General features: G+C 59.9%; 1 protein-coding gene across 2 annotated transcripts; it reads right to left on the reverse strand.

Moving 5' to 3' along the window:
- Window positions 1–10,187: 10,187 nt before the first annotated feature.
- On the reverse strand, window positions 10,188–24,492 carry LOC127488523 (uncharacterized). Of its 2 annotated transcripts, none has more exons than XR_016231318.1 (3): window positions 16,258–24,492; window positions 15,017–15,891; window positions 10,188–14,435 (listed from the first exon to the last, which is right to left on the reverse strand). XR_016231318.1 is itself a non-coding variant. In XM_089328807.1 (3 exons), exon 3 carries the CDS (start codon window positions 14,458–14,460, stop codon window positions 13,468–13,470), a length of 993 nt encoding a protein of 330 aa, XP_089184933.1. In that variant the 5' UTR covers window positions 14,461–15,891; window positions 16,258–16,435; window positions 17,415–24,484; the 3' UTR covers window positions 10,188–13,467. The 2 variants fall into 2 exon arrangements, 1 of the variants encoding a protein (XP_089184933.1); XM_089328807.1 differs by having other exon boundaries at window positions 10,188–15,891; window positions 16,258–16,435; window positions 17,415–24,484.
- Window positions 24,493–25,355: the final 863 nt, after the last annotated feature.

Here is a 25,355-nt window from a genome sequence, read left to right on the forward strand (position 1 = left end):
CTACAGTGCCGGCATCCCATATGGGCACTGGTTCAATCCTGGCTGCTCCATTTCCGATCCAGCTCTCTGCTGTGGCCTGGAAAAGCAGTAGAAGATGGCCCAAGTCCTTGGGCCCCTGCACCCATGTGGGAGAACTGAAGGAAGCTCCTGGCTCCTGGCTTCAGGTCAGCACAGCTCTGCCCATTGTGGCTATCTGGGCAGTGAACCAGCAGATGGAAGACCTTGCTCCCTCTGTCTCTCTCTCTCTCTCTCTCTCCCTCTCCCTCTCCCTCTCCCTCTCCCTCTCCCTCTCCCTCTCCCTCTCCCTCTCTCTGCCTCTGTTTCTCTGTAATTCTGCCTTTCAAATAAATAAATAAATCTTTAGGAAAAAAAAAAGAAAGGAAGGCTACTTGTTAGCCCCATGATCGAGCCGGGATGAGGCCGGGAGCCGTGGTGGGGCGGGGGCTCCGCAGCCCCCAGGACTGAGCGTGTGGTCAGGTCAGGTCAGGAACTGCAGTGGGACTGTCCAAAGGAGTGAGCGAGCGAACAGCCCGGTGTCCGCATGACCCAGAGGCCGCAGCTGCCCCCGGAGCCCCTCTGAGGGTCCCGAGGCCGCCTCTGACCTCGAGAGGCAGCATCGCTGGGGGCGACAGTGTCCATCCTGGGCATGCGAGGGGCTCTGGCAGGGCGGGGTCACATCTGCGGGCCTAGATGACCCTCCCCCTGAAGCTTATACAGGGAGCCCAGGCCTGGGTCATCTCACTGTCACCTGCACAGTCAAGTGGAGGAAGAGGAAGAGTGTGGTACCTCCAGGCAGGGCTGCCCGTGTGCCTCGGGGGCCTGTCACTCACCCCAGCTCTGAGGCTCAGGCTCCCCGCGCCAAGCCCACGTGCTGTGGACGGCCCTGGTCTGAGCTCAGATCGCACGCCCGGGGGGCGTGGCCGAGGACAAGGACAGTGCCCCTGGGGGTTCCTGGCCTCCCTGGGTGAGGAAAAGGACTCGCTTCAGAGGAACCCACGTGAGCGCCACAGGCTCTCCTGACGTGTGTTTGCTGTGACGGGCGCCGCACTGACACGCACGTTCACACGAGGTCAGGACCCTGAGAAGCAGCTGGACTTCAGGGCCCCCAGAGCATCCCCCATGGGGCAGCCACAAGCCACGGGGGCCTTTGTGTGGCCGCGCTGTGCCTGGCTTGGGCAGGGAGAAGGCGCTGGCCAGGGGCGGTCATTCCCTCGCCCACGCCTGTGACTGCCCAGAGGTGGGGTTTACTTTGATTTCTGGGCTGCCAGGGCCTTCCCACCCCACAGGGGGGCTGGGCCACATCCCCCCGGCCCTCCACCCCCGCTGCTCACAAAACACAAGGGGTCCATCCACTGCGCCCCGGGAGCCCCTGCAGGATAGAGCACTCCTTCCCCCAAGGTGAGCCCCCCTGGGGGTCTATGCCGGAGCAGGGGCTGGGGTGGGGTCCTCATCCGCTTTCCCGACCGTTGTGTGTGTGTGTGTGTGTGTATATATATATATATATTGACAGGCAGAGTGGACAGTGAGAGAGAGAGACAGAGAGAAAGGTCTTCCTTTGCCGTTGGTTCACCCTCCAGCGGCCGGCGCACCGCGCTGATCCGATGGCAGGAGCCAGGTGCTTCTCCTGGTCTCCCATGGGGTGCAGGGCCCAAGCACCTGGGCCATCCTCTACTGCACTCCTGGGCCACAGCAGAGAGCTGGCCTGGAAGAGGGGCAACCAGGACTAGAACCCGGTGTGCCGGCGCCGCAAGGTGGAGGATTAGCCTAGTGAGCTGCGGCACTGGCCCCCGACGGTTGTAAAAGGCCACCTTCTCCAGTCACAGAAATCCTGCTTCCCAGGACTGGCCAAGCCCACGGCGTCACAGGGGCAGGAGGTGGGGTCCCAGCTGTGCCGGCCGCGTCATCGGGCCCTAAGGTGACCAAGGAGGACACAGGGACTGTGTGACTGCCCGGGAAGGTGTGGCTGCAGCCGGGAGCGAGAGGCGGCCCAGCAGACTCAGGGCGGCGCTGCTCCTGGTCTTGGCAAACTTCACCGGCGCGTGAGGGACACACAGAAGCGTCCAGCTCCTTCCTCTGGGGAGCGGAGCAAGAACCCCCAGCTTCCCGCCTGATCCCACGTCCACACGGACCCCCAGCCAGCCCCTCACTGCTCCAACAGCTCTGGGGGGGCCCGTTTCTTCCCAGGCTGTGCTCCCCGGAGCCATCGAGACTGTCCACACCCCAGCCAGGCCCGTCCACACCCCAGCCAGGCCCCCAGAGCCTCTATGGAAGGGTGTCCTGTGCCCCTCTCCCCAGAGGCAGCTGGGCCAGGAGGAGGGGTCCTCCCAGCAGCACGCACCCGAGGAGGACCTGCCCCCTTCCTGGAACCAGACTCCCAAAGGCGCCATCAGACACCCCTGCCCCGGCCCAGGCCCCTCACCCAAGACCTGCAATGCAATCTGGGGGCCACACAGCACACGAGGTGAGGATCCCGTAACTGCAGGTGTCCAGGGCACAGCGGGTGCCAAAGACTCAGTCTGTGTCCCCACCATTTTATACCGACCGTGGGCCGAAGTTACATTTTTAATCAAGTGGACTGAAAGAGGACATTAAAACGAACGCCACCGTTCCTTGTGCTGTGTCAGCGCAGCACAGGTGTGAGAAATGAAGCCGGCAGAGCCCAGCCTCTCCCCCAACTGCACACACAGCCCCCAGCCCTGCAGGGACCTGGCCCACGCACCTGACACGGCCCTGGCCTCGGTGTGTCCAGCAGCCTCTGGCTGGGACAGTCCTCCTTGAGCAGGGGGTGAGACCTTCGCAGACCACACTTCAAGAAAACGTTTTGTGGAGCAGAGAGGGCTCCCATTCACTGGTTCACTTCCAGAAGCCTGCGACAGCCAGACTGGGGGAGGCTGGAGCCAGGAGCTGGGAACTCAACCCAGGTCTCCCACTCCCAATTACTTGGGCCGTCACCCCTGCTTCCCACGGGAGCACACCAGCAGGAAGCCGGAGTCAGGAGCCAGTGCCAAGCACGGACGTGGGCCAAGGGCATCCTAAGCTGTCTCAGCCCCCAGCACACACACACACACACACCACGCTGGGGCTGACGACAAGGTGCCAGAGGCAGGGAGGTGAACGCGGCAGGATGGCGCTGTGTCTGTGCGTGCACCTGCTCTCCACAGGTGGGGACACGTGGCCACGTGAGCCTGGGTTCTCCCGGACCCGCCCCAGGCCTCTCCCTCTCCTCCTTCATTGTCACGGGCCATAGCACCTGTCTCTGAGTCCCAGGAAATCACGCGGGTGGTCTTGGAGACCCCAGAGGAGAAGCGGCCCCTCTGGCGGCCCCAGCGTCCCCTGCTGTCCCCCTCCCACAGGCCCCCCGCCGGCACGGCCTCACCCTGCTCACATCCTGGGCCTGCAGGGTCTGGGGAGGCTTAGGAGCCACGGACAGAGAAGAACAAGCAGTGTTCAGTTACTCTGCTCAAGCCCACGTTGCTTCCTCTATCAGCATCACACACACACACACACACACACACACACCAACTTCCAAGCGGCACGAATGAGTAAACGCCCCAGAACCAGGCAGAGCTGCGGCCACGGCCAAGAGCACACAGCAGTGCTGGGAGCCCCCACCTCGCCCGGCGCGAGGGGCGACACTCCCTGCTCTCGCCGGTGGTCCACGCAGCTTTCCTGGGGAGGCCCTGGGATGGCTGGGGGCCCTCCTGGAGAACTCCCAGCGTGAGGCTGCCTCCCCTCCCCTGAGGGACAGAAGCTGCGGACCCACCCAGGCCCCAGGGTGGGCCCAGGGCTGCAGCAGGCCCACGGATGTGCAGGAGCCCCCACCGGCTGTGGGCTCCCGGAGGGCCCTGTCACATCCCCAGCACCCGGAGCTCTGGCATCACAACCGTGGGACCCGGGGCTACGAGGTGGGCTGGGCAGGGGCCAAGCACCTACAGGAAGCCCTGGTGGGCACGGGGTGTGGGCGGCAGGATGGGAGGGCAGGACCCAGGCAGGCACGTCCACTGGGCTGGGAGCGCCTATCTCCTGGAGGGGGCAGGAGAGCGCCCACGGCTGACACAGTTCTGTCCCTTCGTGTCCCAGGAGTTCCGTGTGCACAGACAGGGGTGAGACAGAGATGTCACTCAAAGCAAGTAACTTCCATCAGGCTGGGAAGGCCGCCCACCACCCATTACCCCAAGCTTGGCGGTCTCGTTCCGTCCCCATGCACGCATCACTCACCCTCCCCTTCACTTCCTCCCAACCCCCGCTGGCCCAGCAGACACACAGGCTAGCCACTGGCGTCACAGAACCTTCTAGAGCCCTGGCACCCACCAGTTCCCGGCCCGGCTCCACCGCTGCCGTGGGGCCCCGCCCCCTTCACGGCATCAGCCCTGGGCAGGGGATTCCCACGCCACGGCCCTTCTTGGAAACGTGCGGACATTTGTGTGGTTTTCCTTTGCAGCAACCAGAGCTTCTGGCTCGGGGGCCAGGCCCTGCCAGTCAGCGGACACCTGCAACTGCCTGGTCACCCTGTGTCACCAAGCCCCGGAGAGGCCCACAGAGCACAGCCTGGGACAGCAGCCACATGGGCCGAGGACCAGCAGCCTGGGCCACTCCCGTCCTGCGGGGAGAGGGGTGGGCAGGGGTCTGGCCTGATGCTTGCTGGAGCAGCCACCGCTCCAGGGCCGATCAGAGGGCGGCCTCTCCCACCTCGGAATGACCCTAAATGCTGCGGGAGAAGGCGGGCTCCCTACTCCTCAGGCTGTCAGCCACGCGGGCCAGAGGCAAAGCTCGTAGGAGCAACTTTTGGAAAGATGCCGGCACGCGGGCGGGCGCAGGGCTGGACGGAGGGCCCCCGGGGAGCCACGCCTGTGGAGAGCTGACTCAGGCCATGTCCACAATGACATTAAACTCAAACCACAAACCACAGGCCTCGTCCGGTGGCCATCTGTCTACCCTCCCCCTCCCCCAGACATACAGATCGTTCTAGAAAGCCTAGCACTCAGAGGTCACCTGCATTGCAAGACCCAGTGCCTCTTGAGGTCCCTCAGCCCCAGAACATGGACATCGCCACGTGAGCCAGAGTCCACGGAGCCCTGAACCCCCGTGGCCTCCTGCAGGCCACAGGGCTGGAAGCCCAGGCAGGCCGGACAGGGTCTGATCCCTCAGTGGCCACTGGGGCACAGAAACACTCGAGGACTGTCACTTCCCACGGCGCCGCGCACAGGCAGGCCATCCGGGCACAGCACGAAGGGCAGGCTCAGTGGGGGGAGCAGCCCCCGGCCCCTCCGCCATCGCCACCTCGGCCGCCACCTGTCTGCGGCCGCTCCTTCCCCTTCAGGGAGCGCAGTCCCTGGATCTGTGGCCACCCCACTCCAGGAAGGTCACCCTCATGGCTAACCAGGGTGGCACTCAGCGCAGCCTTCGGGGTCCCAGGGGTGGCTGAGGGGAGGGGCAGAGACCCTGGCCAGAGAGGGGCATTCGGGCTCCCGGCCCCAGCATCCACACCGCAGCAGAACCGTGTGCCACACCCACACGCCAAGGCCAGCAGAGCTGTGGGACGTGGCATGTGTGGACTGTGTTGTGGGTGGTCTATTTTGTGTGTGAGGTGATGTGTATGATATGCGTGGTGCATAGTATGTGTGCTATGTGTGCCGTGTATATTGCCTGTGGTGTATGTGGTATGTGTTATATGTGGTATGGATGTGTGGCATGTATATTGTCTGGTGTGGAGTGTGTTGTATGTGGTGTGTGCTGTATGTAGTGTGTGGTGTGTGCTATATATAGTGTGTATTGTGTGTGGAGTGTGTTGTATGTATCATGTGCTTGTGTTGCATGTTTTATGTGGTGCGTGCAGTGCATGTTGTGTGTTGTGTTTTGTATGTTGTGTGTTGTGTGTGGCATGTACTTACATGGGGCATATAGTGTGTGCAATATGTTGTATGTAGTATTGTGTTGTGTGTTGTGTGTGGTGCATGTTCTATGCACTGTGTGCTATATGTGGTGTGTGCTGTATGTGGTACGTGTTGTGTGTGGTGTGTTGTATGTGATGTGTGTTGTATATAGTGTGTCTGTGCTATATGTGGTGTGTGATGCATGCTGTGTATCCTGTGTGCTGCATGTGGTATGTCGTGTGTTTTATGTGCTGTGTGGTGTGTGGTGTGTGTGCTGCATGTTATATGTGGTATCATATATGGTGTTGTGTGTGGTGTGTGCTGTATGTGTTGTGTGTTTGTGGTGTGCTGTATGTGGTGTGTGCTGTATGTGTTGTGTGTTTGTGGTGTGCTGTATGTGGTGTGTGCTGTATGTGTTGTGTGTTTGTGGTGTGCTGTATGTGGTGTGTGCTGTATGTGTTGTGTGTTTGTGGTGTGTTGTATGTGGTGTGTGCTGTATGTGCTATGTGATGTGTTATGTATTGTTTGTGGTGTGCATGTGCTGAATATGGTGGTTGCTATATGTGGTACACGTTGTACGTGGTGCATTGTCGCTCCCCGTCTTCGTGGAGGAACGACACAGGACCCTGCGCTGTTCTTTCGTCTGCTCGGCCCTCCCCGGGTTTGCTGCTGGTTCTTCCCGGGTTGGCTACCGTCCCTTCCACCTCCGTGGAAGGGCGGTTCCCCCTGCCACATTCCCCACTTCCGCAGGGGAGCGGCACACCGCCGGCCGGCTCTTCTCGGGGGCTGCACGGGTGTTCCTTCAGCTAGATGTTCCCCTTAGAGGTTCCTGGTGCATGCCGTCTCTCTCCTCCTTTATAGTCCTCCTCCGCCAATCCCAACTCGGCTGCCCACACGCCAAGTACGCTGCTCTCCTCCAATCAGGAGCAGGTCGTGCTGTTTATTGGTTGAACTGGAGGCAGCTGCGCAGAAGCTGTTTCTCCCTTCTCAGCGCCATATTGTAGGAGAGCAGATGCATAGAATAAGTCTTAATTCCAGTAACTCAGTCTAGTCCGGTTTGCTCCCCACAGTGCATGTTGTGTATGGTGTGTGTTGTATGTGATGTGTGGTGTATATGGAATGTTGTGTGTTGTGTGTGCTGTGTATTATGTATGGTGTGTGTTGTTTGTGGTGTGTGCATGCTGCATGTGGTGTGTATGGTATGTTGTATGTGCTGTCTGTGGTATGTGTTGTATATGGTGCATGTTGTGTGTGGTGTATGTGGTATGTGGTATATATTATATGTAGTGTGTTTTCCATGCTGTGTATGCTGTGTGTTGTGATGTATGTTGTGTGTGGTGTATATGGCATGTGGTTTATGCTGTGTGTTGTATGTGGTGTGTGCTATATGTGTTGTGTGGTGTGTGATGTATGTGATATGTGTTGTATGTGCTGTACATGGTGTATGTTGTATGTGGTATGTGTGCTGTATGTTATATGTGGGTGTGTATCATGTAGTGTGTGTTGTATGTAGTGATGCTGTACGTGGTGTGTGGTGTGTGTTGTATGTGATGTGTGTTATATGTGGTATGTGTTATATGTGGTGTGTGGTGTGTGTTGTATGTGGTGTGTGCTGTGTATAGTGTGTATGTGGTGTGTGTTGTCCATGGTGTGTGCTGCATGTGGTACATGTTGTGTGTGCTGTGTGCTGTATGTGGTGTGTGCTATATGTGGTGTATGTTATATTGCTGCACATTGCATGTGGTGTGTATTGTGTGTGGTACATGTTGTATGTGGTGTGTTCTGCAGGTTGTATGTGGTGTGTGTTGTATGTGGTGTGCGGTATGTGTTATACTGATGCATGTTGTGTGTGGTGTGTTGCATGTGGTGTGTACTGTGTGTGGTACATGTTATATGTGGTGTGTTCTTCATGTTGTATGTGGTGTGTGTTGTATGTGGTGCATGTTGTATGTCCTATATGTGGTGTGTGTTGTGTGTGGTGGGTGCTATATTGATGCATGTTGTATGTGGTGTGTGTTGTGTGGTGTATGTGGTGTGTACTGTGTGTGGTGCATGTTGTATGTCCTGTATGTGGTGTGTGTTGTATGTGGTGTGTGTTGTATGTGGTGTATGTTGTGTGGTGTGTGCTATATTGATGCATGTTGTGTGTGGTGTGTTGCATGTGGTGTGTGTTGTGTGTGGTACATGTTGTATGTTGTGGCACATGTGCGTGTGGTGTCCACAGCACGTCTGGGTGTGGGGAGCGGGAGTGTCTGAGGGACAGCGTCACCCAGGCTCGGCCACAGGGACCCACGGGCCTTGGAAGTCCCCGCTGCGGGGCACAGCAGCCGCGGGCTGAGGCAGCCCGGAGTCCGGCACGAGGCCCCTGGCGCGCTGGGTCCCGTGGGCAGCAGACGGCGGCGCTGAGGCCACCGACAGGAGGGGTGTGAGGGGCCTGGGGGCCGCCCGCCTGGTGCCCCCCACGCTTCCCTCAGTCCCCAGGGGACCCCCGTACCGGCTCCGGTCTTCTGGCCGCTCTGCATGCCGCGCCGGCACCAGGAAGCCCACGGAAGGCCCCCTCCCTCGGACACGTGGTCGCAGAGGGTCCATCAGCCCGGGACCCCTCCCTCGGACACATGGTCGCAGAGGGCCCGTCAGCCCGGGACCCCTCCCTCGGACACATGGTCGCAGAGGGCCCGTCAGCCCGGGACCCCTCCCTCGGACACATGGTCGCAGAGGGCCCGTCAGCCCGGGACCCCTCCCTCGGACACATGGTCACAGAGGGCCCGTCAGCCCGGGACCCCTCCCTCGGACACATGGTCGCAGAGGGCCCGTCAGCCCGGGACTCCTCCCTCGGACATATGGTCGCAGAGGGCCCGTCAGCCCGGGACTCCTCCCTCGGACATGTGTCACAGAGGGCCCGTCCGCCCGTGGGAGTCCAGACCCGGCGGCGGAGGCGGAGCAAAGTTCCCGCGCGGCCCCGCGGTGGAATCCGCCAACCAGCAGGGGGCGCCACCGCCCGCCCTGAGCGCGGCCCCGAGGGCTGGCGCTGCCGCTCCGCTGCTTGGGGACGGGTTTGCTCGCTGCCGGGATTTTCCCGTCACTGAGAGCTAAAATCACTGTCCATGGAGGACGGCACTCGCCTGAACCACCACCCGCCAGCTTCCTGTCCCGCGGCGCAGCGGGGACCCCGCCAGGTGACCAGGTCCCCGGCAAGCCGACTGCATCGCCGGCCGGGGTTAGCCGGGCCCACTGCACAGACCGCAAGCCCCTCGGACCTCAGCATCCGGCCGTACACCGGGGCGGGGCCTCTGCCCCCCGGGTGTGGAGCCGCCTGACCACACTCGCTGAGCCGGGGCCCGCCTCTGCGTGACGGGCCGGGTTCCAGCAGCCCAGGCTCCAACAGGCAGCGCTGGGCCGGCGCGAGGCCCTCCCTCCAGGCGCGGGACAAATCCTGACAGCGCGGACCTCAGCGGACCCGGAGCCAAGCGGAGAGGGCGGCCCCCATGAGGAGGTTGCCCAGAGTGCCTCGCTCTCTCGGGGTGGGCTGGGGGCCGCAGAATGGAGCTCCAGGCCTTCAAGCCAGCCGAGAGCGGAGGACTTCAGGGAGAGGGGGAAGCGCAGGAGACCCCGCCGCTCCGCACCACTCAGCCCCTCAGGGTGACGGCCCTGGAGGAAGCACGCGGAGGTCGGGGAACCCTCGCCCTGCTGGGCATAGACTGCAGCCCAGGGCTGGCCTGTGGGCGTCTCATGCCGACAAGGACGGCCCTGAACAGGCCTGTCCTGGCAGGACTGGGGGTCACTCAAGTCAGCTGGCTGCTTGCCCCCGACCTCTGCCTGTCACAGAGAAAAGTGACATTGTCCAGAGCTACGACAGTTTGCAGCCAGTGTCCAGCATTCACTCAGAAATTACCAGACACTCCGGACGCCGCACAGCAAAAACACTCACAAGGGAGTCCTATTCCAGAAACAGTTCAAGTGTCCATTACAGTGGGATGCGCAGATAAAGCTTGGTCCCTTCAAGTAAGGACGGCTATGCGGCAGCTTAGAAACCGCTACAGCACAGAGCACGGGTGACCTGATGCTGTGTTGAGGAAGCATCAGATATGGGAGATCATTTACAATACACTTACAATGAAGTCAAGCACAGAAAAACTAATCCACGGCGATAGCGGCCAAAAATTGGCCACCTTTGAGGGAAATTTCAAATATAAGGAACATGAATATTTTGGGATGCCAATAACTTGGAACATCTTGATCTGAGTAATGATTATTTGGATATAAAGTTGTCTCTGTGTGTGCGTGTATAACGACTCTGCAAGTTAAATGAACACCTAGGATTTGTACACTTTAATGCACATAAGTTCTACCTCATCAAAAAAAGAAAAAGATTAGTAATCATTCTGTGTAAGCAAGCAAATAGCACTCTGTCCACGTCTTTCAAAGCAGGTTAGACACAGCTGAAGGGAGAATTATAGAACTGAAAGATAAGTCAATGCAAAATTAAATACAAAAAAAGGACATAAGGAATATGCTGAAATTATTCTAAGAGAAATTCTGGGCAAAGGCCATTTAGCATGTGAATAAAGACAAAATAATACATAATGGGTAGATTTAAGCACAATTATATCAATACTTACAATAAATACAAAGTTATTATGCTTATCAATTAAATTACCAGATTTAATAAAATTAGAGTCCAGTTCTATGATGTGTATGATACATCCCCTAAATGTAACAAAACAGACCTGAAAGTGAGCAGATAAGAAACAAGACACCTTACAAGCACTAACAAAGTAGTATCAGACTTAACTTACAATCAGTGAGCATTACAAGAGATACAAAACAGGATTCATGTTAGTAATAGTCCTCCAGGAAGACATGACAATGCCAGATTTATAGGCACCTAGTCATGGAGGTTGAAAACGTGATGCAAATATTCACACAGATGAAGGGAACGTAGATGAATCTGCAAAGCACGTGGGTATTTAACAACATCTCTCCAAAGCTAATAGAACAACCAGACGAAACCTGCACACGTGCCCAGCTGGCTCTGAGAACCGCCGAGGACCAGCGACTCGGGGTGCCTCCCCCTCCCCCTTTATAAAGAGGGGCGTCCCTGCCGGCTGTGCCCCGGCACCACGCGTCAGGTGCAGCGGCTTTGTGGTCTGGAGGAGAGAAGGGCTACAGCCCAGGGCCCGCCTCCCCACAGCGCTTTTTCCTTTCATTTGCCGAAATATCCGCTCTGCACACTTAAAACCCACGCCACTGGCTGCGTATAAACTGGGTGCCGGCGTGGCGTCCCGGTGTATACACTGGGTGCCGGCGTGGCGTCCCAGTGGATGCCGGGAGGAGCTGGAGCCCCGTGTGGGGGAAGCGGACGAGGTGGCTTTACCTGGGGGCTCTTTCAAGTCCGTTTGGCCTGTGCTACAAACACCAGAGAGCGCTTGGCTTACAAACAATGGAAGTTTATTTCTCGCAGTTCTGGGGGCGGGGAAGACCCAGATGGAGGCCCTGGCAGACGGGGCGGCTCACTGGGCGGCTCACTGTGTCCGGGCGAGCCCGCCCGCCGGGGCCGCCTTCCTCGGGGCACAAGCCCTCGTCACCTAAGCAGCTTCCAGGAGCCACCTCCTATGTCCATAACCCCGGGGGTGAGGATTCAACGTGCGAGGTTTGGGGTGACACGAACACTCAGACGACAGCAGGGGGCCGTGGAGTTTGGGGTGGTTCTAAAGCTGCCGGGGACCTCCCCTGCGGCAGCGGGGTGGAGACGGGTGCAACCGGGGCCAGGCCTCCTCTCTGCGCTGCAAGCTAACGTCCGACGCGCTGACTCCACATTCCCACGGGGCCCCCAGACTCATCGCAGGCGCGAGCGGCAGCTGCCACCCCCGGCAGTGACGGCCTCTGTCCCGCGGAACGCGCGGGAGCTGACGCCTCGTCCTGACGGCCGCCCGCTGTCCGACCCGGCGCCAGGGTCAGAAGCTCCCTCCCAGCTAGCCCCCGTCACCCCTCACCCACACCACTGTCCACACTGCCTGTCTCGATGCGGACTCAGCAGCAGCCCAATGCTGGGCCTCCCCCGACCCCGAGACCCCAGGACCGGCTCCCGCGGTCACAACGCTCCTTCCGAAACGCAACACCCACTCTGAGCATCCCTGTTGAAACTGCCACGTGGCTTCGGGCTGTTGACGCACTAACGTGGCCCAGCCAATGCTCCCTGGTCTCCACCTGCGGCCCCTGCAGCCTCCCGGCCCTCCTCTCAGGCTCACCGTGCCGTGCGCCCTCCCCGGGAGTCTCTCCCCAAGCTGCCCCTTCCTCCACCCTCACATCTGCTCCTTTGCTTTCCTACATACTTATTCATCCATTTGAAAGTCAGGGTTACAGAGAGAGGGAGAGACAGACACACACACACACAGAAAGAGAGAGAGGCAGAGAGAGAGAGAGGTTTTCTGTCCGCTGGTTCACTCCCCAAGAGGCCGCAACAGCCAGGGGTGGGCTGGAAGGAAGCCAGGAGCTTCCTCCAGGTCTCCCACGTGGGTGCAGGGGCCCAAGGACCGGCCCATCCTCTGCTGCTTTCCCCGGGCCACAGCAGGGAGCTGGATCGGAAGCGGAGCAGCCAGAGCTGGAACTGGCGCCCGTGTGGGACGCAGGTGTCACAGGCAGTGGCTTTACCCCCAGTGCTGGCCCCAGAGCCGCCCCTCCCACTAAGCTCCTCCCTCCTGCAGGCTTTGCCTGGGGCACCCCGTGGTAAGCCCTGGCGAGGAGCCAGCACCCAGCACAGGCCGGCGAGAGCTGACGCCAACGAGCGCTTGCAGAGTGAGTGAACCTCACTCACCCTTGACCAGGCCTGAGCATCAGACACCCACGGGGCCCCCGTGGAGCTCACCGGGCTGGGGACCAGCGCCCCCCACTGAAAAGCAGCAGGAGCCTCAGTTCACCCTGGGGAAGCACTCGTCCCTTCCAAACCTGGGGCCCAGGGCGGTCGCCTCTGGGGATCCCGCATCCCACCACGAGGGGCCTGGTTGGAGGCCCGGCTCCCTCGCTTCCCTGCCAGCTCCCTGCTGACGCGCACCTGGGAGGCAGCGGTGACGGCCCAAGTGCTTGGTCCCTGCCATGCACATGGGAGACCCGGATGGAGCTCCAGGCTCCTGACTTCAGCCTGGCCCAGCCCCAGCCGTTGTGGGCATTTGGGGAGTGAACCAGTGGACGGAAGAGACCTCTCTCTCTCTCCCAAAATAAATACATTTTTTATACAAAATGATGAGACAAAGGACAGAGGATGAGCACGGGGCGCGGCTGTGTTCCTAACGCTTCCATCCCTCGGCCCCGCCCTGCCCCTCCCCCCCCAATCTCATTCTCTCTCCCTGCACTGGGTAGCAGTCTCCCTCTCCTTAAAGACTTCCCGAGGAAGCAGCCGAGCGCTTTCCCACAGATCTGAGAATTCCCTGCAATAAAGCGTCGGGTGAAATGAGACAAGGCACCTTCTGAGCCCCAATCAGCCCAGATCACACATTAAAGCCGCAACATCGGAACAATGAACGCCGCTGACAGCCTCCTCCGGCCGGCGGACCCCGCTGAGTCTGGGTTAACAGCGTGGGCGCTGCAGGGAGTGTCCTCATTCCGCAGGTTTTCCACTCCCGGGCACAAATCCGCTGGGCCCCCGCCCGGCCCCCGCCGTGCTCACCGCCAGCAGAGCCTGGGAAGCTCGAGGAGCTCTGCGCGGGGCGGGTTGCAGAGAGCTTGGTCTTTTTATCTGCCAGAGACAAAAGCCTGCATCGTGCCTGCGCGGAGAGCAGAGACCCCGAGGGCCCCACGTCCCTCTCCTAGCCTGCCGTGGACACCGTGTACCTGGGGAGCTGCACAGAGGACTGTAGCCACGCACACCCCAAGGAGGCCCGCCCTGCCGGGCAGCACCGCCACACGCCGGGAGCCTGGACGGCCCTGGGCCAGACCCCAGCCCAGCAGTGCCGGGCCAGGCGGAGACGGCCAGCACAGGTACCCCACACAGGCAGGTTCTCTGTCCGTGGGAAGAGGCACTGGCTTCTATGTAAGGACCCCACAGAGGCCAAACACCATAACCAGGCTCCTGGAGCCCCTGCTCCTCAGCTCCGCCCACCCTGGCCTGCAAAACCACCTCCTTCCCTTCCCACTCCTGAGGTCCCAAGGCTCGTCCAGCACTGGTCACACAATGACGCCGAAGGTCGCCTTCCCCTAGGCTAAGATCAAGAGAGCAGCCCGTCCCCTCCTGCCGCCAGGGAGCTGACGAGGCACCGTCCCCTCCCCCGTGTCTGCCGAGGTCAAAGGGCAACCTGGACTTCCGGCCCCAAGACCCCTCCTCAAGCGCCCAGCTCCAAGAGGAGGCTAAAATAACGTCTGAGTAAGCGCCTGAGTGCCCCAAACACCTAGGATCCAACGGAAGACCACCGCTCACACCGAGGGCCGAGTGAGAAGTCACGGTCAGCAGACAGGCGGGAGGACCCCCGTGCCCGCCAGAAGTGATGCGGATTTCAAAGACGCCATCACACAGATGCGGAAACACGCCGGAAATAATGAAATAAAATCTCAGCAAAGCCGCAGGGGACACTGAAAAAGAAACAAAGGCCAACATTAGAACTGAAAAATACAACGATCAGAATAGAGAGAAACCAACAGAACAGGGAAGGCAGAGGAAGAGCCCGGGGCCTGGAGAGAGAACGGAAATTACCCAGCCCGACAAGGGAGACGTGGACTCAACACAACGAACGAGTCGTGAAGGCTCGGGGCCTGCAGGGCGACAGAAAAATCCAGAAAGCCTGTCCTCAGAGCCTCGGGGAGGGACCGAGGAAGGGGCTACACAAGCGGCTGAGTCTTCCCGGGTTCGGCAAACAACACGCACGCAGCCTGCAGATCCAAGAGGCTGAGCAGGTGCGGAAGAGAACACCCCGCCCAGACACATCATCACGAAACCGGACCCAGGACACAGGCCGAGAGGGACGCCCCTGGGGCCCGGCAGGCTTCCCACCAGGACCCGCGGGGCGGAGCTGCGGCACCTCCCGTTAGGTACAAATAAAAGAACTGCCAGTTAAGAGACCCTGGAGGGGTAAAGGGGAAATCGAGCTGTTCCCAGGCGCCGCAACACCAGGAGGACTTGTCACCTGTCCAGCAACACCAGGAGGACTTGTCACCTGTCCAGGATGAGCGGCTGAGGGAGGACTGAAATGGAGAGGCGGCTCAGATCAGGGGGACACAGGCCCACGGCGGTGCAGTCTGGGCCCACGTGGCGGATCCGCGTTTCGGAAGGCGCCTCCACACTCCAGGCCGCTGCAGTGCTCACCGTCGCAGGCGCCGACGCGCGGCAACCAGGACGGGAGAGTCGCAGTCCTCCCTCGGTTGTCTGGAAAAGCCCCGTGAGAAGAGGTGCGCTCCAGCTTCCCTCAGAGAAAAGCGCATCTCTGATTCCCGGTTTGCTTCCCAAACTACTCATCACCCGCATTTATCCGTCCAGTTTCCCACCCAGAACGTTCATGTTCACAAAACCTTCACGTGTGTTCAAGACGGAGTCGCTGCCTCCAGCAAATCAAGCGACAGGAAGCCGGGTTGAGCTTGACGACCGCGTGGGACGCGGTTACGCGGGATCCTCGCCGTTCCCGGAGGCTCCGAGTTGAGTGTGCGCCCTGCATGTAGCCCGACAGTCCTGGAGGGGTTCAGCCCCGGCGTCTACACCTCGGGAGCTGCTTCGGCTTAGAAAAGCAGCTCTTAGGGCCAGTGCTGAGACGCCGCAGGTCAAGCCTCTGCGGGCAGCGCCGGCGTCCCCTGTGGACACCGGCTCAAGTCCCGGCTGCTCCTCTTCCGATCCAGCCCTCTGCTGTGGCCCGGGAAAGCAGTAGAGGATGGCCCAGGTCCTTGGGCCCCTGCACCCACATGGGAGACCCGGAAGAAGCTCCTGGCTCCTGGCTTCGGATCGGCGCAGCTCCAGCCGTTGCAGCCATCTGCGGAGTGAACCAGCGGATGGATGACCTCTCAGCTTCTCCTTCTGTAACTGCCTCTCAATCAAATAAATCTTGAAAAACAAAAAAAGAGGCAGCTCTTCAGGAATCTCGTCCTCTGCCACCAAGAACCCGCCCTTGGCGGCCGTCAGTCCCGAAGGGGACGGAGTGTCCCATCGCCCGGTGACACGTCCCCCGTGTTCAGAACAGGGTCTTCAGGGGCCGAGGACGCCGTGCGCGCCTGCCGCGGGAGGGCGCTGGGCCCCGGCTGCTCCTCCCTCCCGCACAGCGCCGTCCTCACTGGAGAAGCAGAGCCAACCTGTGGGCGCCCTGCCGGGGGACCCCCAGCCTCTGTCCCTACCCCTGCGAGGCCACCCAGGCTCCGCGTGCGTCTCGGTGTTGCAGGGTTTTCTGCCTTCATCCACGAGGGAGAAACTTACCTGCAGAGGAGAGGCATCAAAGCTGCCGCGAGGCGGAGGCTGGCCGGGCGCCCACCCTGCCGGCTCAAGGAGCGTCCGGTCCAGTCCCTCGGGCAGAGGTGCTCGGGGTGGGGTCTGTCCAAGATGTGTTCAGGAGCACAGGGCGGGCACACGCCTCTGGGAGAGGAAGGCGGGCTTCCTGGAAGAAGCGGCATCTCAAAGGGAGCAGCCCAAGAGTGCAAGGTCTGGTGGGGGTCGGGAGGAGCGAGGCTCGAGGTGAAAGGGAACAAAATGGTGTCCCGCTGGGCCGGCAGCAGGGTCAGGGCCCCCACCCCACCCCACCCCACCCCACTGCCCCAGCGGCCGGTCTGCCACGGAGCGAGCTGGACACAGCTTTCAGGGCTCCGGCCGTCAGGTGCGGTTTTATCTTGCGCACCTGGAGTTCCGGGTACGATTTACAAGCCGTGAACCGCGAGTCCCTGGTGGAGCGGGACCCCTGGCCCGGCCGCGGCTGCACCTTCTGAGGACAGCCCGGCCCCGGCAGGGTCTCAGGGCCGTACACGCACATTTTCCACAGGCCCCTCCCCGGGGCTGCTGGATGCAAGCCAGACGCCCCGGATACTGCCCTGGGAGGGGGAGAGGCCGCCAGGGCGAAGGGGACACGCGGGGGCCGAGGGGGGCTGAGGGGCCATCTCAGCCTACATAGCGAGTTCCTTTAGTGGGGCACAGCTACCCACCCACCAGCGTCTGCAAGCACCTGCGCTAAACCAGGCTCTGCACGGGCCGCGGGCTGCCCCCGCCCCAGCGTTCCTCTGCTGATTCTCACTCTGGTGGGACTCAGGGTGCTGCAGCGCAGGCTCTGGGCGTGGTCCCAGCCCCTCCACGGCAGGGGAGCATCCGTGGCCAGTGAAAGCTGGGACTGAGCTGGGCTCTGCAGGCCATGCACGGCCTTCCCTGCGACCACGGGGTCCGAGCCCTGGCCACACGCGGCCCTCTCGCTGAGGTCTCCTTAGACAGAACCGTGTGTGTCCTTCCCTGGGCAGGGGACACAGGCAGTGGACGCCTCTCTGCTTCTCGTCCTTTCTGTGGTGACAGCTGTCACCGGGGGAGGTGACGTCCAGAAACCCAGTCCTCGGAGGGCGGGGACCGAACATGCTGGGGGCAGCAGGGCCACGTACCCGCTTTGTGCCAGCACAGCGCTGGGGTCTCTCGCCTCCAAACTCTACCAGAGAAGCGAACAATGAGGAGCTTCAAATGGGGCATCGAACCCGGGAGCCAAAGCACAGGATGCAGGCGACAGACGCGAGGCGGGGGGGCTCCAGCTCTGGTTTGTGGCCGGATCGTCGGGACGCCCGCCTGCGTGAGCAGAGTTCTCCCTGCAGAGCATGCGGAGCAAGCTGCCGAAGCTGTCAACCTGTCAGGCCTCAGGTGCCCCCGACCCTGCCAGCAGACACCAAGGACTTCCAGATCACATGTCGGTCGCTTCTCCAAACACTGCACATGGGGCCGGGCTGTGGAGCAGGTGAAGTCACTGCCTGCAGCACCGGCATCCCACATGGGCACAGGTTCTAGTCCCGGCTGCTCCACTTCTGATCCAGCTCCCTGCTATGGCCTGGGAAGCAGCAGAGGTTGGTCCAAGTATCTGGGCCCCTGCACCCATCTGGGAGACCTGGAGGAAGCTCCTGGCTCCTGCTCTGGCCTGTCCAGTCATCCTGGGAGTGAACCAGCAGATAGAAGATCTCTCTGTGTGTCTGTCTCTTTCTTTCTCTCTGTAACTCTAGCTCTGAAAGAATGGAATGGAATGGAATGGAATGGAATGGAATGGAATAGAATAGAATAGAATAGAACAGAACAGAACAGAAAAGAAAAGAAAAGAAAAGAAAAGCTGCATGCAAGTGAGTCACGCAGAAAACACCGCCCAGGCCATGCATGCCCTGTGGGAAAAGAGCTGAAGAAGAAGAGAAACACAGCATCGCTCTATCGCCAAGGGACGCCACTGTGCACCTCTCCCTCTCAGATGCCAGGGCGCAGGGCGCGGTGCACGGTCATGTCCAGGTCTTCCTCTTATCCACACGCGTGTCTGGAAGCAGGGCAATGGAGCCCACGTGACCCAGTGTCACTCAGCCCTCCCAGCACCCACAGAGCACGGCTGGCCCTACCGGTGTATCGGCCCCACATCCATGGGCTCAACCAACTTCTGATTGAAAATATTCAGGGGACGCCGCAGCTCACTAGGCTAATCCTCCGCCTTGCAGCGCCGGCACACCGGGTTCTAGTCCCAGTCGGGGCGCCGGATTCTGTCCCGGTTGCCCCTCTTCCAGGCCAGCCCTCTGCTGTGGCCAGGGAGTGCAGTGGAGGATGGCCCAGGTGCTTGGGCCCTGCACCCCATGGGAGACCAGGAGAAGTACCTGGCTCCTGCCATCGGGTCAGCGCGGTGCGCCGGCCGCAGCGCCCTGGCCGCGGCAGCCATTGGAGGGTGAACCAACGGCAAAGGAAGACCTTTCTCTCTGTCTCTCTCTCTCACTGTCCACTCTGCCTGTCAAAAAAGAAAAAAAAAAGAAAATATTCAGGGGAAAAATGACACGTGTACCGAGCACGTACGGACTTCTCTCCCCATATTACGTCCTGAGCCGCGCAGTATGATGGCTGCTCCCGCCACATGTGCACTGGATCGGCTGGCACACGTGATCGAGGGTTAAGACAGAGAGCTTGGGGGGCCACGTGTGACTCCCACGCCATTTTATGTAAGATCCGTGGGGCTCCTGGACCGGGCCCCCGTGGACATTGAGGGCTGGTTGGGCATCTCCTGGTAGCCACACATTGCAGATGGGCGAGCAGCTGAGGGCGACAGCCATCACCCTAGCCCTGCCGGCCCCGTGGCTGCAGCACCACCTCACAGCCAGCCTCGTGTGCAGGGAGAGGAGCCGGGCAGCTGCCCACCACTGCTCGCCTGACCGCCTGAGCGTTCACCTTAGCAACCCTATCTGGTGAGTGGGGTTATGTTCTCCACCGTGCAGGGAGTAACCAGCCGGCCGGGGGTCTCACGGGTCAGGCCAGGACCGAAGCCATGGAGTCCACTTTGAGCACCTGCTCCAAGCCACCGCACCACAGACCTCAGGGTTTGGGGCTGGGCAAGGGAGGCATCTGGGCTGTGAGGCTGAAGGAAGCTGCTCTCCCAGGGCCTTGCACGAGCCGGGATCACCTGCCTGCCACAGGGGGGTTCTCGGGAGGCGGACTCAGGTTTCACGAGCCCCGGGGACCCTGTGGCAGGGACGGGGGAGATGCAGGGAACGGACCTCGATACTGGCCACACACACAGGACGCTGCAGCCAGGCTGGCCCTGGGCTTGGTCCCCAGGACTAGGATGGGGGCCGTTTATGCCCCCACAGACCAGGCTTGTGCATGGGCCGCCCTGAGAGGTCTGTGCTGCTGGTGGCCTGATCGCCTTGGTGGGAGGTGCTCATGCCACTGGGCCTGTGCCAAGCCCCCCCCACCAGCCACCACGGCCACCGCCACGGCAGAAACCTTGGCAGTTTCAATGCACAACACCGAGGGAAGTGTGGGTTCCAGGTAATGCAAACGTCCCTGTTATAGTCCCGAGTGTTCCGTGGGACGCGCTTACTCCAGCTCCCACTCATCCGATGACACCAAAACCAAAGATATCAACAGGAAACAGAAACTATAGACCTGCACTCCTTTTAGAGACGCAAAACCGTCACAGAACCCCAGGAAGCCAGAAGCAGCAACATAGACACCGTACACGCGACCAGGTGGGATGCACCCCCAGGAACGCAGGGTCCGTTTAACCAACAACGCGACCCACCTGGTGAGACGCAGCTACAGACATGCTGTGACCTAGGGGACACTCCCCTGAGGTCAGGAACAGGTGCGCTTTTCCTTCCGCCGCGCTGTATCGAGTGCTGGAAGTCCAGCCAGGGCCACTTAGGCACGAGAAAGGAATCAGAGGTGCCCGGGCCGGGAAAGAGAGCAAAGCGACGCTTACCTGCAGAGGACGAGGTCTCAGGCACAGAGTCCTCAGGAATCCACAGCAACTGCTGGGGCTCACGAGTGCCACCAGGCAGCAGGACACGAGATCAACGCGTAAAAATCAGCTGTTTCTACACTCGAAGTGGAATCAAGAGAATAATCCCCATACAACAACAATGAAAGGAGTGTGTGGGAATATGGTTCACAGAATTGCCAGGGCCGGCGGTTTTGAGTCCTGGCTGCTCTACTTCCCATCCAGCTCCCTGCTGGTGGCCTGGGAAAGCAGCGGAGGATGGGCCCAGGTCCTTGGAAGGAGACAGGAAGGAGCTCCTGGCTCCTGGCTTCCGCCTGGCCCAGCCCTGGCTGTTATGGTGAGTGAACCAGCTGATGAAAGACCTCTCTCTCTCTCTCTCTCTCTCTCTCTCTGGGTATAATTCTGCCTTTCAAATAAATAAAATAAACCTTTTTTTAAAAAAGTGCAAGACATACACATATACTGCAAGCCATTACTGCAGGAAATTAAGGACGACCTAAAATGGACGGAAAGATGCCTTGGGCACGTGGACAAGGAGACTCGATGTTGTTAAGACGGAGACACTCCCCCAAAGCCATCAGCAGATTCAACACAATCCCTGTGCAAGTCCTAACTGCCTTTGTGTTTTCCCAGAAGGTAACAAGGGGCTATGGGAATGTCCGGAATCCGACACAAAGCAACCGTAAGAAAGAAGAACGCTCCTGTGTGGGCCAGGGCTCCAGGCTGCACTTGCGACTGACTGCACACAGGCTGTGTTGGTTTCCATCCCGGGGAAAGTGGGCGTGTCCCACCAAAGAGTTCTAATGCAGTTTTGTTTTCTTTCTGCTCCCATGCTGCTGACTCTGAATGTAATCGTCTGATCGAGTCTCTTTTCAAATGTGCGGAGTTCGTCCACTCTGAAGCCATCCGGGCAAACTTCCCCAGACGTGTGAAGTCCGAATTCATCAGGGCGACGCCAGGCTCCATTTGAAACCTGCTTCAAACTGCTCGGGCACAGAAGCCATTGTCCTGGAACACACGTGGCAGCCACTGCCGTGCCCTGAGGGTCACCACTAAAACGGCCCCGGCAAGGTCACGGGGGCACTGGGCACAGAAAATATTGCAGGCACATCCCCTGCAACGTATCTAAGTTCAGTAGTGGCTCCAGTAAAATTACAGGTGGGAATGAAGCTGAGTGCCGTCCATTATCACTTGCAAGCAATAAACAATTTAATTCTCTTGGAAAAAAAAAAACAAAGAACAAAGAACAAGCCTAGACAGTTCACACTGCGGTTCCAGAACTCGCTACAACGCAACAGTAAACTGAGATGGTTCGGTTGCACAGGATGGAAATACGGATCAATGGAACAGAACTCAGACTCCAGAATTAACCCTGCGTTTATGACCGTGTTCTCTTAAACATGCATTCATTTAATTCTATGAAAGGCGGAGTGGCACAGAGGTGGGGAGAGACAGACAGAGATCTGCATCTGCTGGTTCACTCCCCAACTGCCCACAACATCTGGGGCTGGGCCAGGCCAAAGCCAGGAGCTGCACCTGGGCCTCGCATGTGGTCAGCAGAGACCCAGTCATTTGTGCTCCCAGGACGCCCTGCAGGGAGCAGGGCTGAGAGTGGAGTCACCAGGACCCAAACCCGCGCCGCGACACAGGATGCAGGCGTCCCACCCAAACCCGCGCTGCTACACGGATGCAGGCGTCCCACCCAAACCCACGCTCCGACACGGATGCAGGTGTCCCACCCAAACCCGCACTCTGACACGGGCTGCAGGCATCCCACCCAAACCCGCGCTGCGACACGGATGCAGGCGTCCCACCCAAACCCGCGCTCCGACACAGGATGCAGGCGTCCCACCAAAACCCGCACTCCGACACGGGATGCAGGCGTCCCACCCAAACCCGCACTCTGACACGGGATGCAGGTGTCCCACCCAAACCTGAGCTCCAACACGGGATGCAGGCGTCCCACCCAAACCCGCACTGCGACAGGGGATGCAGGTGTCCCACCCAAACCCGCGCTCCAACCCGAGCTGCAGGCGTCCCACGGAGCGGCCTCACTGCTGCCCCGCAGCACCACCCGAGGACGGATTCTCTGTGCGGACGCCACGGTTGCTCAGCAGGGAAGAGACGCCCTTCCAGCAAACGACGCTGAGACAACCGGGTTCACACAACACGAGGAAGCTGGGCCCTCTCCCTCACGCTGTATGCAAACATGAACTCAGAAGGGGTCAAAGGCATGAACGGAACAACTGAAAAAGCTCCACGACTCGGAGGAAGCGCAGGAGTAGCCGTCCACGATCTGGGATTGAGCAAGACCCAAAGTGCGCGTTAACGAGAAACACACTGGACTTCGTGCTCCGGGAACATCAGGAGGAAAGCCGGGGAAAAGCCACAGAAGAGGAGAAAGATTTACAATCAAGTGTCTGACACAGGTCGTCTCAGTTCGCTTTCTGTTGCTAGAAGAGAACAGAATGCAATTGATAGTGAGGTCCACGGGGGTCCGCAGCTCCGGAAACCGAGAAGTCCAGAGCGGAGCTTCAACTCCCGGCAGGAAGCAGAGGCCGGGCGAGTGGGCACGCGAAGCCGAGCCGAGCCCGAGGCGCTGTAAACAGCCTGCCCTGGTCACACCGTCCGTGCCGGAAGTCAGAGGGCCCTCCCTGCGTGACGGCCTGCTCTTGCACATGCCGGACCAAGAGCGCATGCCCATGACGCAGCAGTTCCTCTCCCGGGAGCAGAACCCAAGAGAACGGAAGTCGCGTCCATGCAAACATCCATGCAGATGTCCAGGGCACCGTCACTCACCGCGGCCATGGGGTACAGAGAACCCAGAGGGACAAAAGGCGCCGCACCCACGCAACGGAATCTTATTCGGCCATAGAAAGGAAATGGAATTCTGAGACACGCCAGGACATGCATGAGCTTTACAACATGCTAAGTGAGAGGAGGCGCTCACGGAGGGCGCACGGGGGTCCATGCACACAAGACACGGTGGGATCGGGAAGTTCACGACGGCCGGCAGCAGCGTAGCGGGCGAGGAATTCGGGAACGAGACGGATTTCTGGTTCCAGAGGCAGGCGGTGGAGGTCAGTGCAGGCCCTCGTGAACACGCTGACCGCCCCTGACGGCCCCCGAATGGAGAACTCTGTGGTCTGTGGATTATGTCCCCACGAGGCCACCTGAGCCTCTGCTGAGCATGGCACAGCCTTGCTCTAGAACCCTGGGCCAGGGCAGCTGCAACGTGCCCCCCTCCCCCAGTGCAGTGCCCGTGGTGGACGCTGGTCCTTCTGAGGCAGGACTGACAGATCTGTTGTCTGGATCCTCACCACGGCCTCTTGCCCACACAGCCAAGCCTGACCGCCCACCCACTCACGCTGGAAACTTGGAAGCACAATTTAGCTGACGCAACTTCCTTGCTTAAAACCTTTCGGTTGGGGGTGGGTGTTTGGCGCAGTGAGTGAGCCCATGGGGGTGCCCCGTCCCACGCTGCAGTGCTGGGGCTCCAGTCCCGGCCCAACCTGACTCCAGCCTCCTTGAGACGCAGCAGGTGCCACCTCCACACGGAGGCCCAGACGGAGCTCCAGGCCCTTGGTTTTGGCCTGGCCCGGCTCCACTGCTGTGGGCATTGGATGCATCTCCCTCTCTGTCTCTCTCTGTTTCTGTCTCTCCCTCTCTCTGTATCTCTCTCTCTCTCTCTCTGTCTCTCTCTCTCTCACAGCCCTTCAGTCATTCTCCCTAAGTGACCCCAGTTGAACAGCCTCGTATTATAATCCACTGGAAAACTTCATAAAATGAATTAGGCTCAAGCTCAGCTCCCCAAAGCTGTGAGTGCCCCCAGGGCCATCCATGTCCTGATTTCCAGACCTGAGAACGGCCGAGTGACCGGCCAAAGGGGGAGTACGGCTTCCCGTGGGGTAAACGCAACCTTTCAGCTGCACCGAGACAGGGAGGCCGCCTGGCCACCCAGCACACACACACGTACACATCACACACACACAGACCACACACACACACACACACACAGACAGGGAGGCCGCCTGGCCACCCAGCACACACACACGTACACATCACACACACACAGACCACACACACACACACACACACAGACAGGGAGGCCGCCTGGTCACCCAGCACACACACACATACACATCACACACACACACACACACACAGGGAGGCTGCCTGGTCACCCAGTGTGCTTACACACACACACACACACACACACATACACACACATACACACACAGACCACATACACACCACACACATACACAAACATACATACACACATATATACGCATATACCCCACACACACACACCCCACACACACATGCGACAGGGAGGCCACCTGGTCATCCAGCACACACACACACACACACACACACGAGACAGGGAGGCCACCTGTCACCCAGTGTGCACACACACACACACACACACCACATACACACACAGGGAGGCCGCCTGGTCACCCAGCACACACACGTACACACACATTCATACACACACACACAGACAGGGAGGCCTCCTGGTCACCCAGTGCACACACACACACACATATACACACACAGATCACACACACACCACACACACACATACACAGACCACATACACACCACACACACACACGTACATATACACATATATATGCATATATCCCCCACACACACCACACACACATACACACACATACACACCACACACTCCCACTCATACACACACACACCCCACACATGCACAAGACAGGGAGGCCACCTGGTCACCCAGCACACACACACACACACACACATATGAGACAGGGAGGCCGCCTGGTCACCCAGTGCGCGCGCGCGCACACACACACACACACACCACACACACACACGAGACAGGGAGGCCGCCTGGTCACCCAGCACACACACACACACACACACACACACACACGAGACAGGGAGGCCGCCTGGTCACCCAGTGCGCGCGCGCACACACACACACACACCACACACCACACACCCCAGCCCTCCAACCTGCCCCTTTGCTCTGCTGGGACACACACCCTTCACCCTGGGTGCTAAGCTCGCCCGCAGAGGGGGCGCGGGAAGGGGCCCCTGCTTTCCCTCCTCCCGG

This window comes from Oryctolagus cuniculus, chromosome 3 (genome assembly GCF_051225735.1).
Source record: "Oryctolagus cuniculus isolate XC-2025 breed Fujian yellow rabbit chromosome 3, ASM5122573v1, whole genome shotgun sequence".
Lineage (NCBI taxonomy): Eukaryota > Metazoa > Chordata > Mammalia > Lagomorpha > Leporidae > Oryctolagus > Oryctolagus cuniculus.

Bases quoted from the DNA above. Each gene is read 5' to 3' on its own strand.
- LOC127488523 (XM_089328807.1), bottom strand. From the start codon at position 14,460: ATGTTGGCCTTTGTTTCTTTTTCAGTGTCCCCTGCGGCTTTGCTGAGA.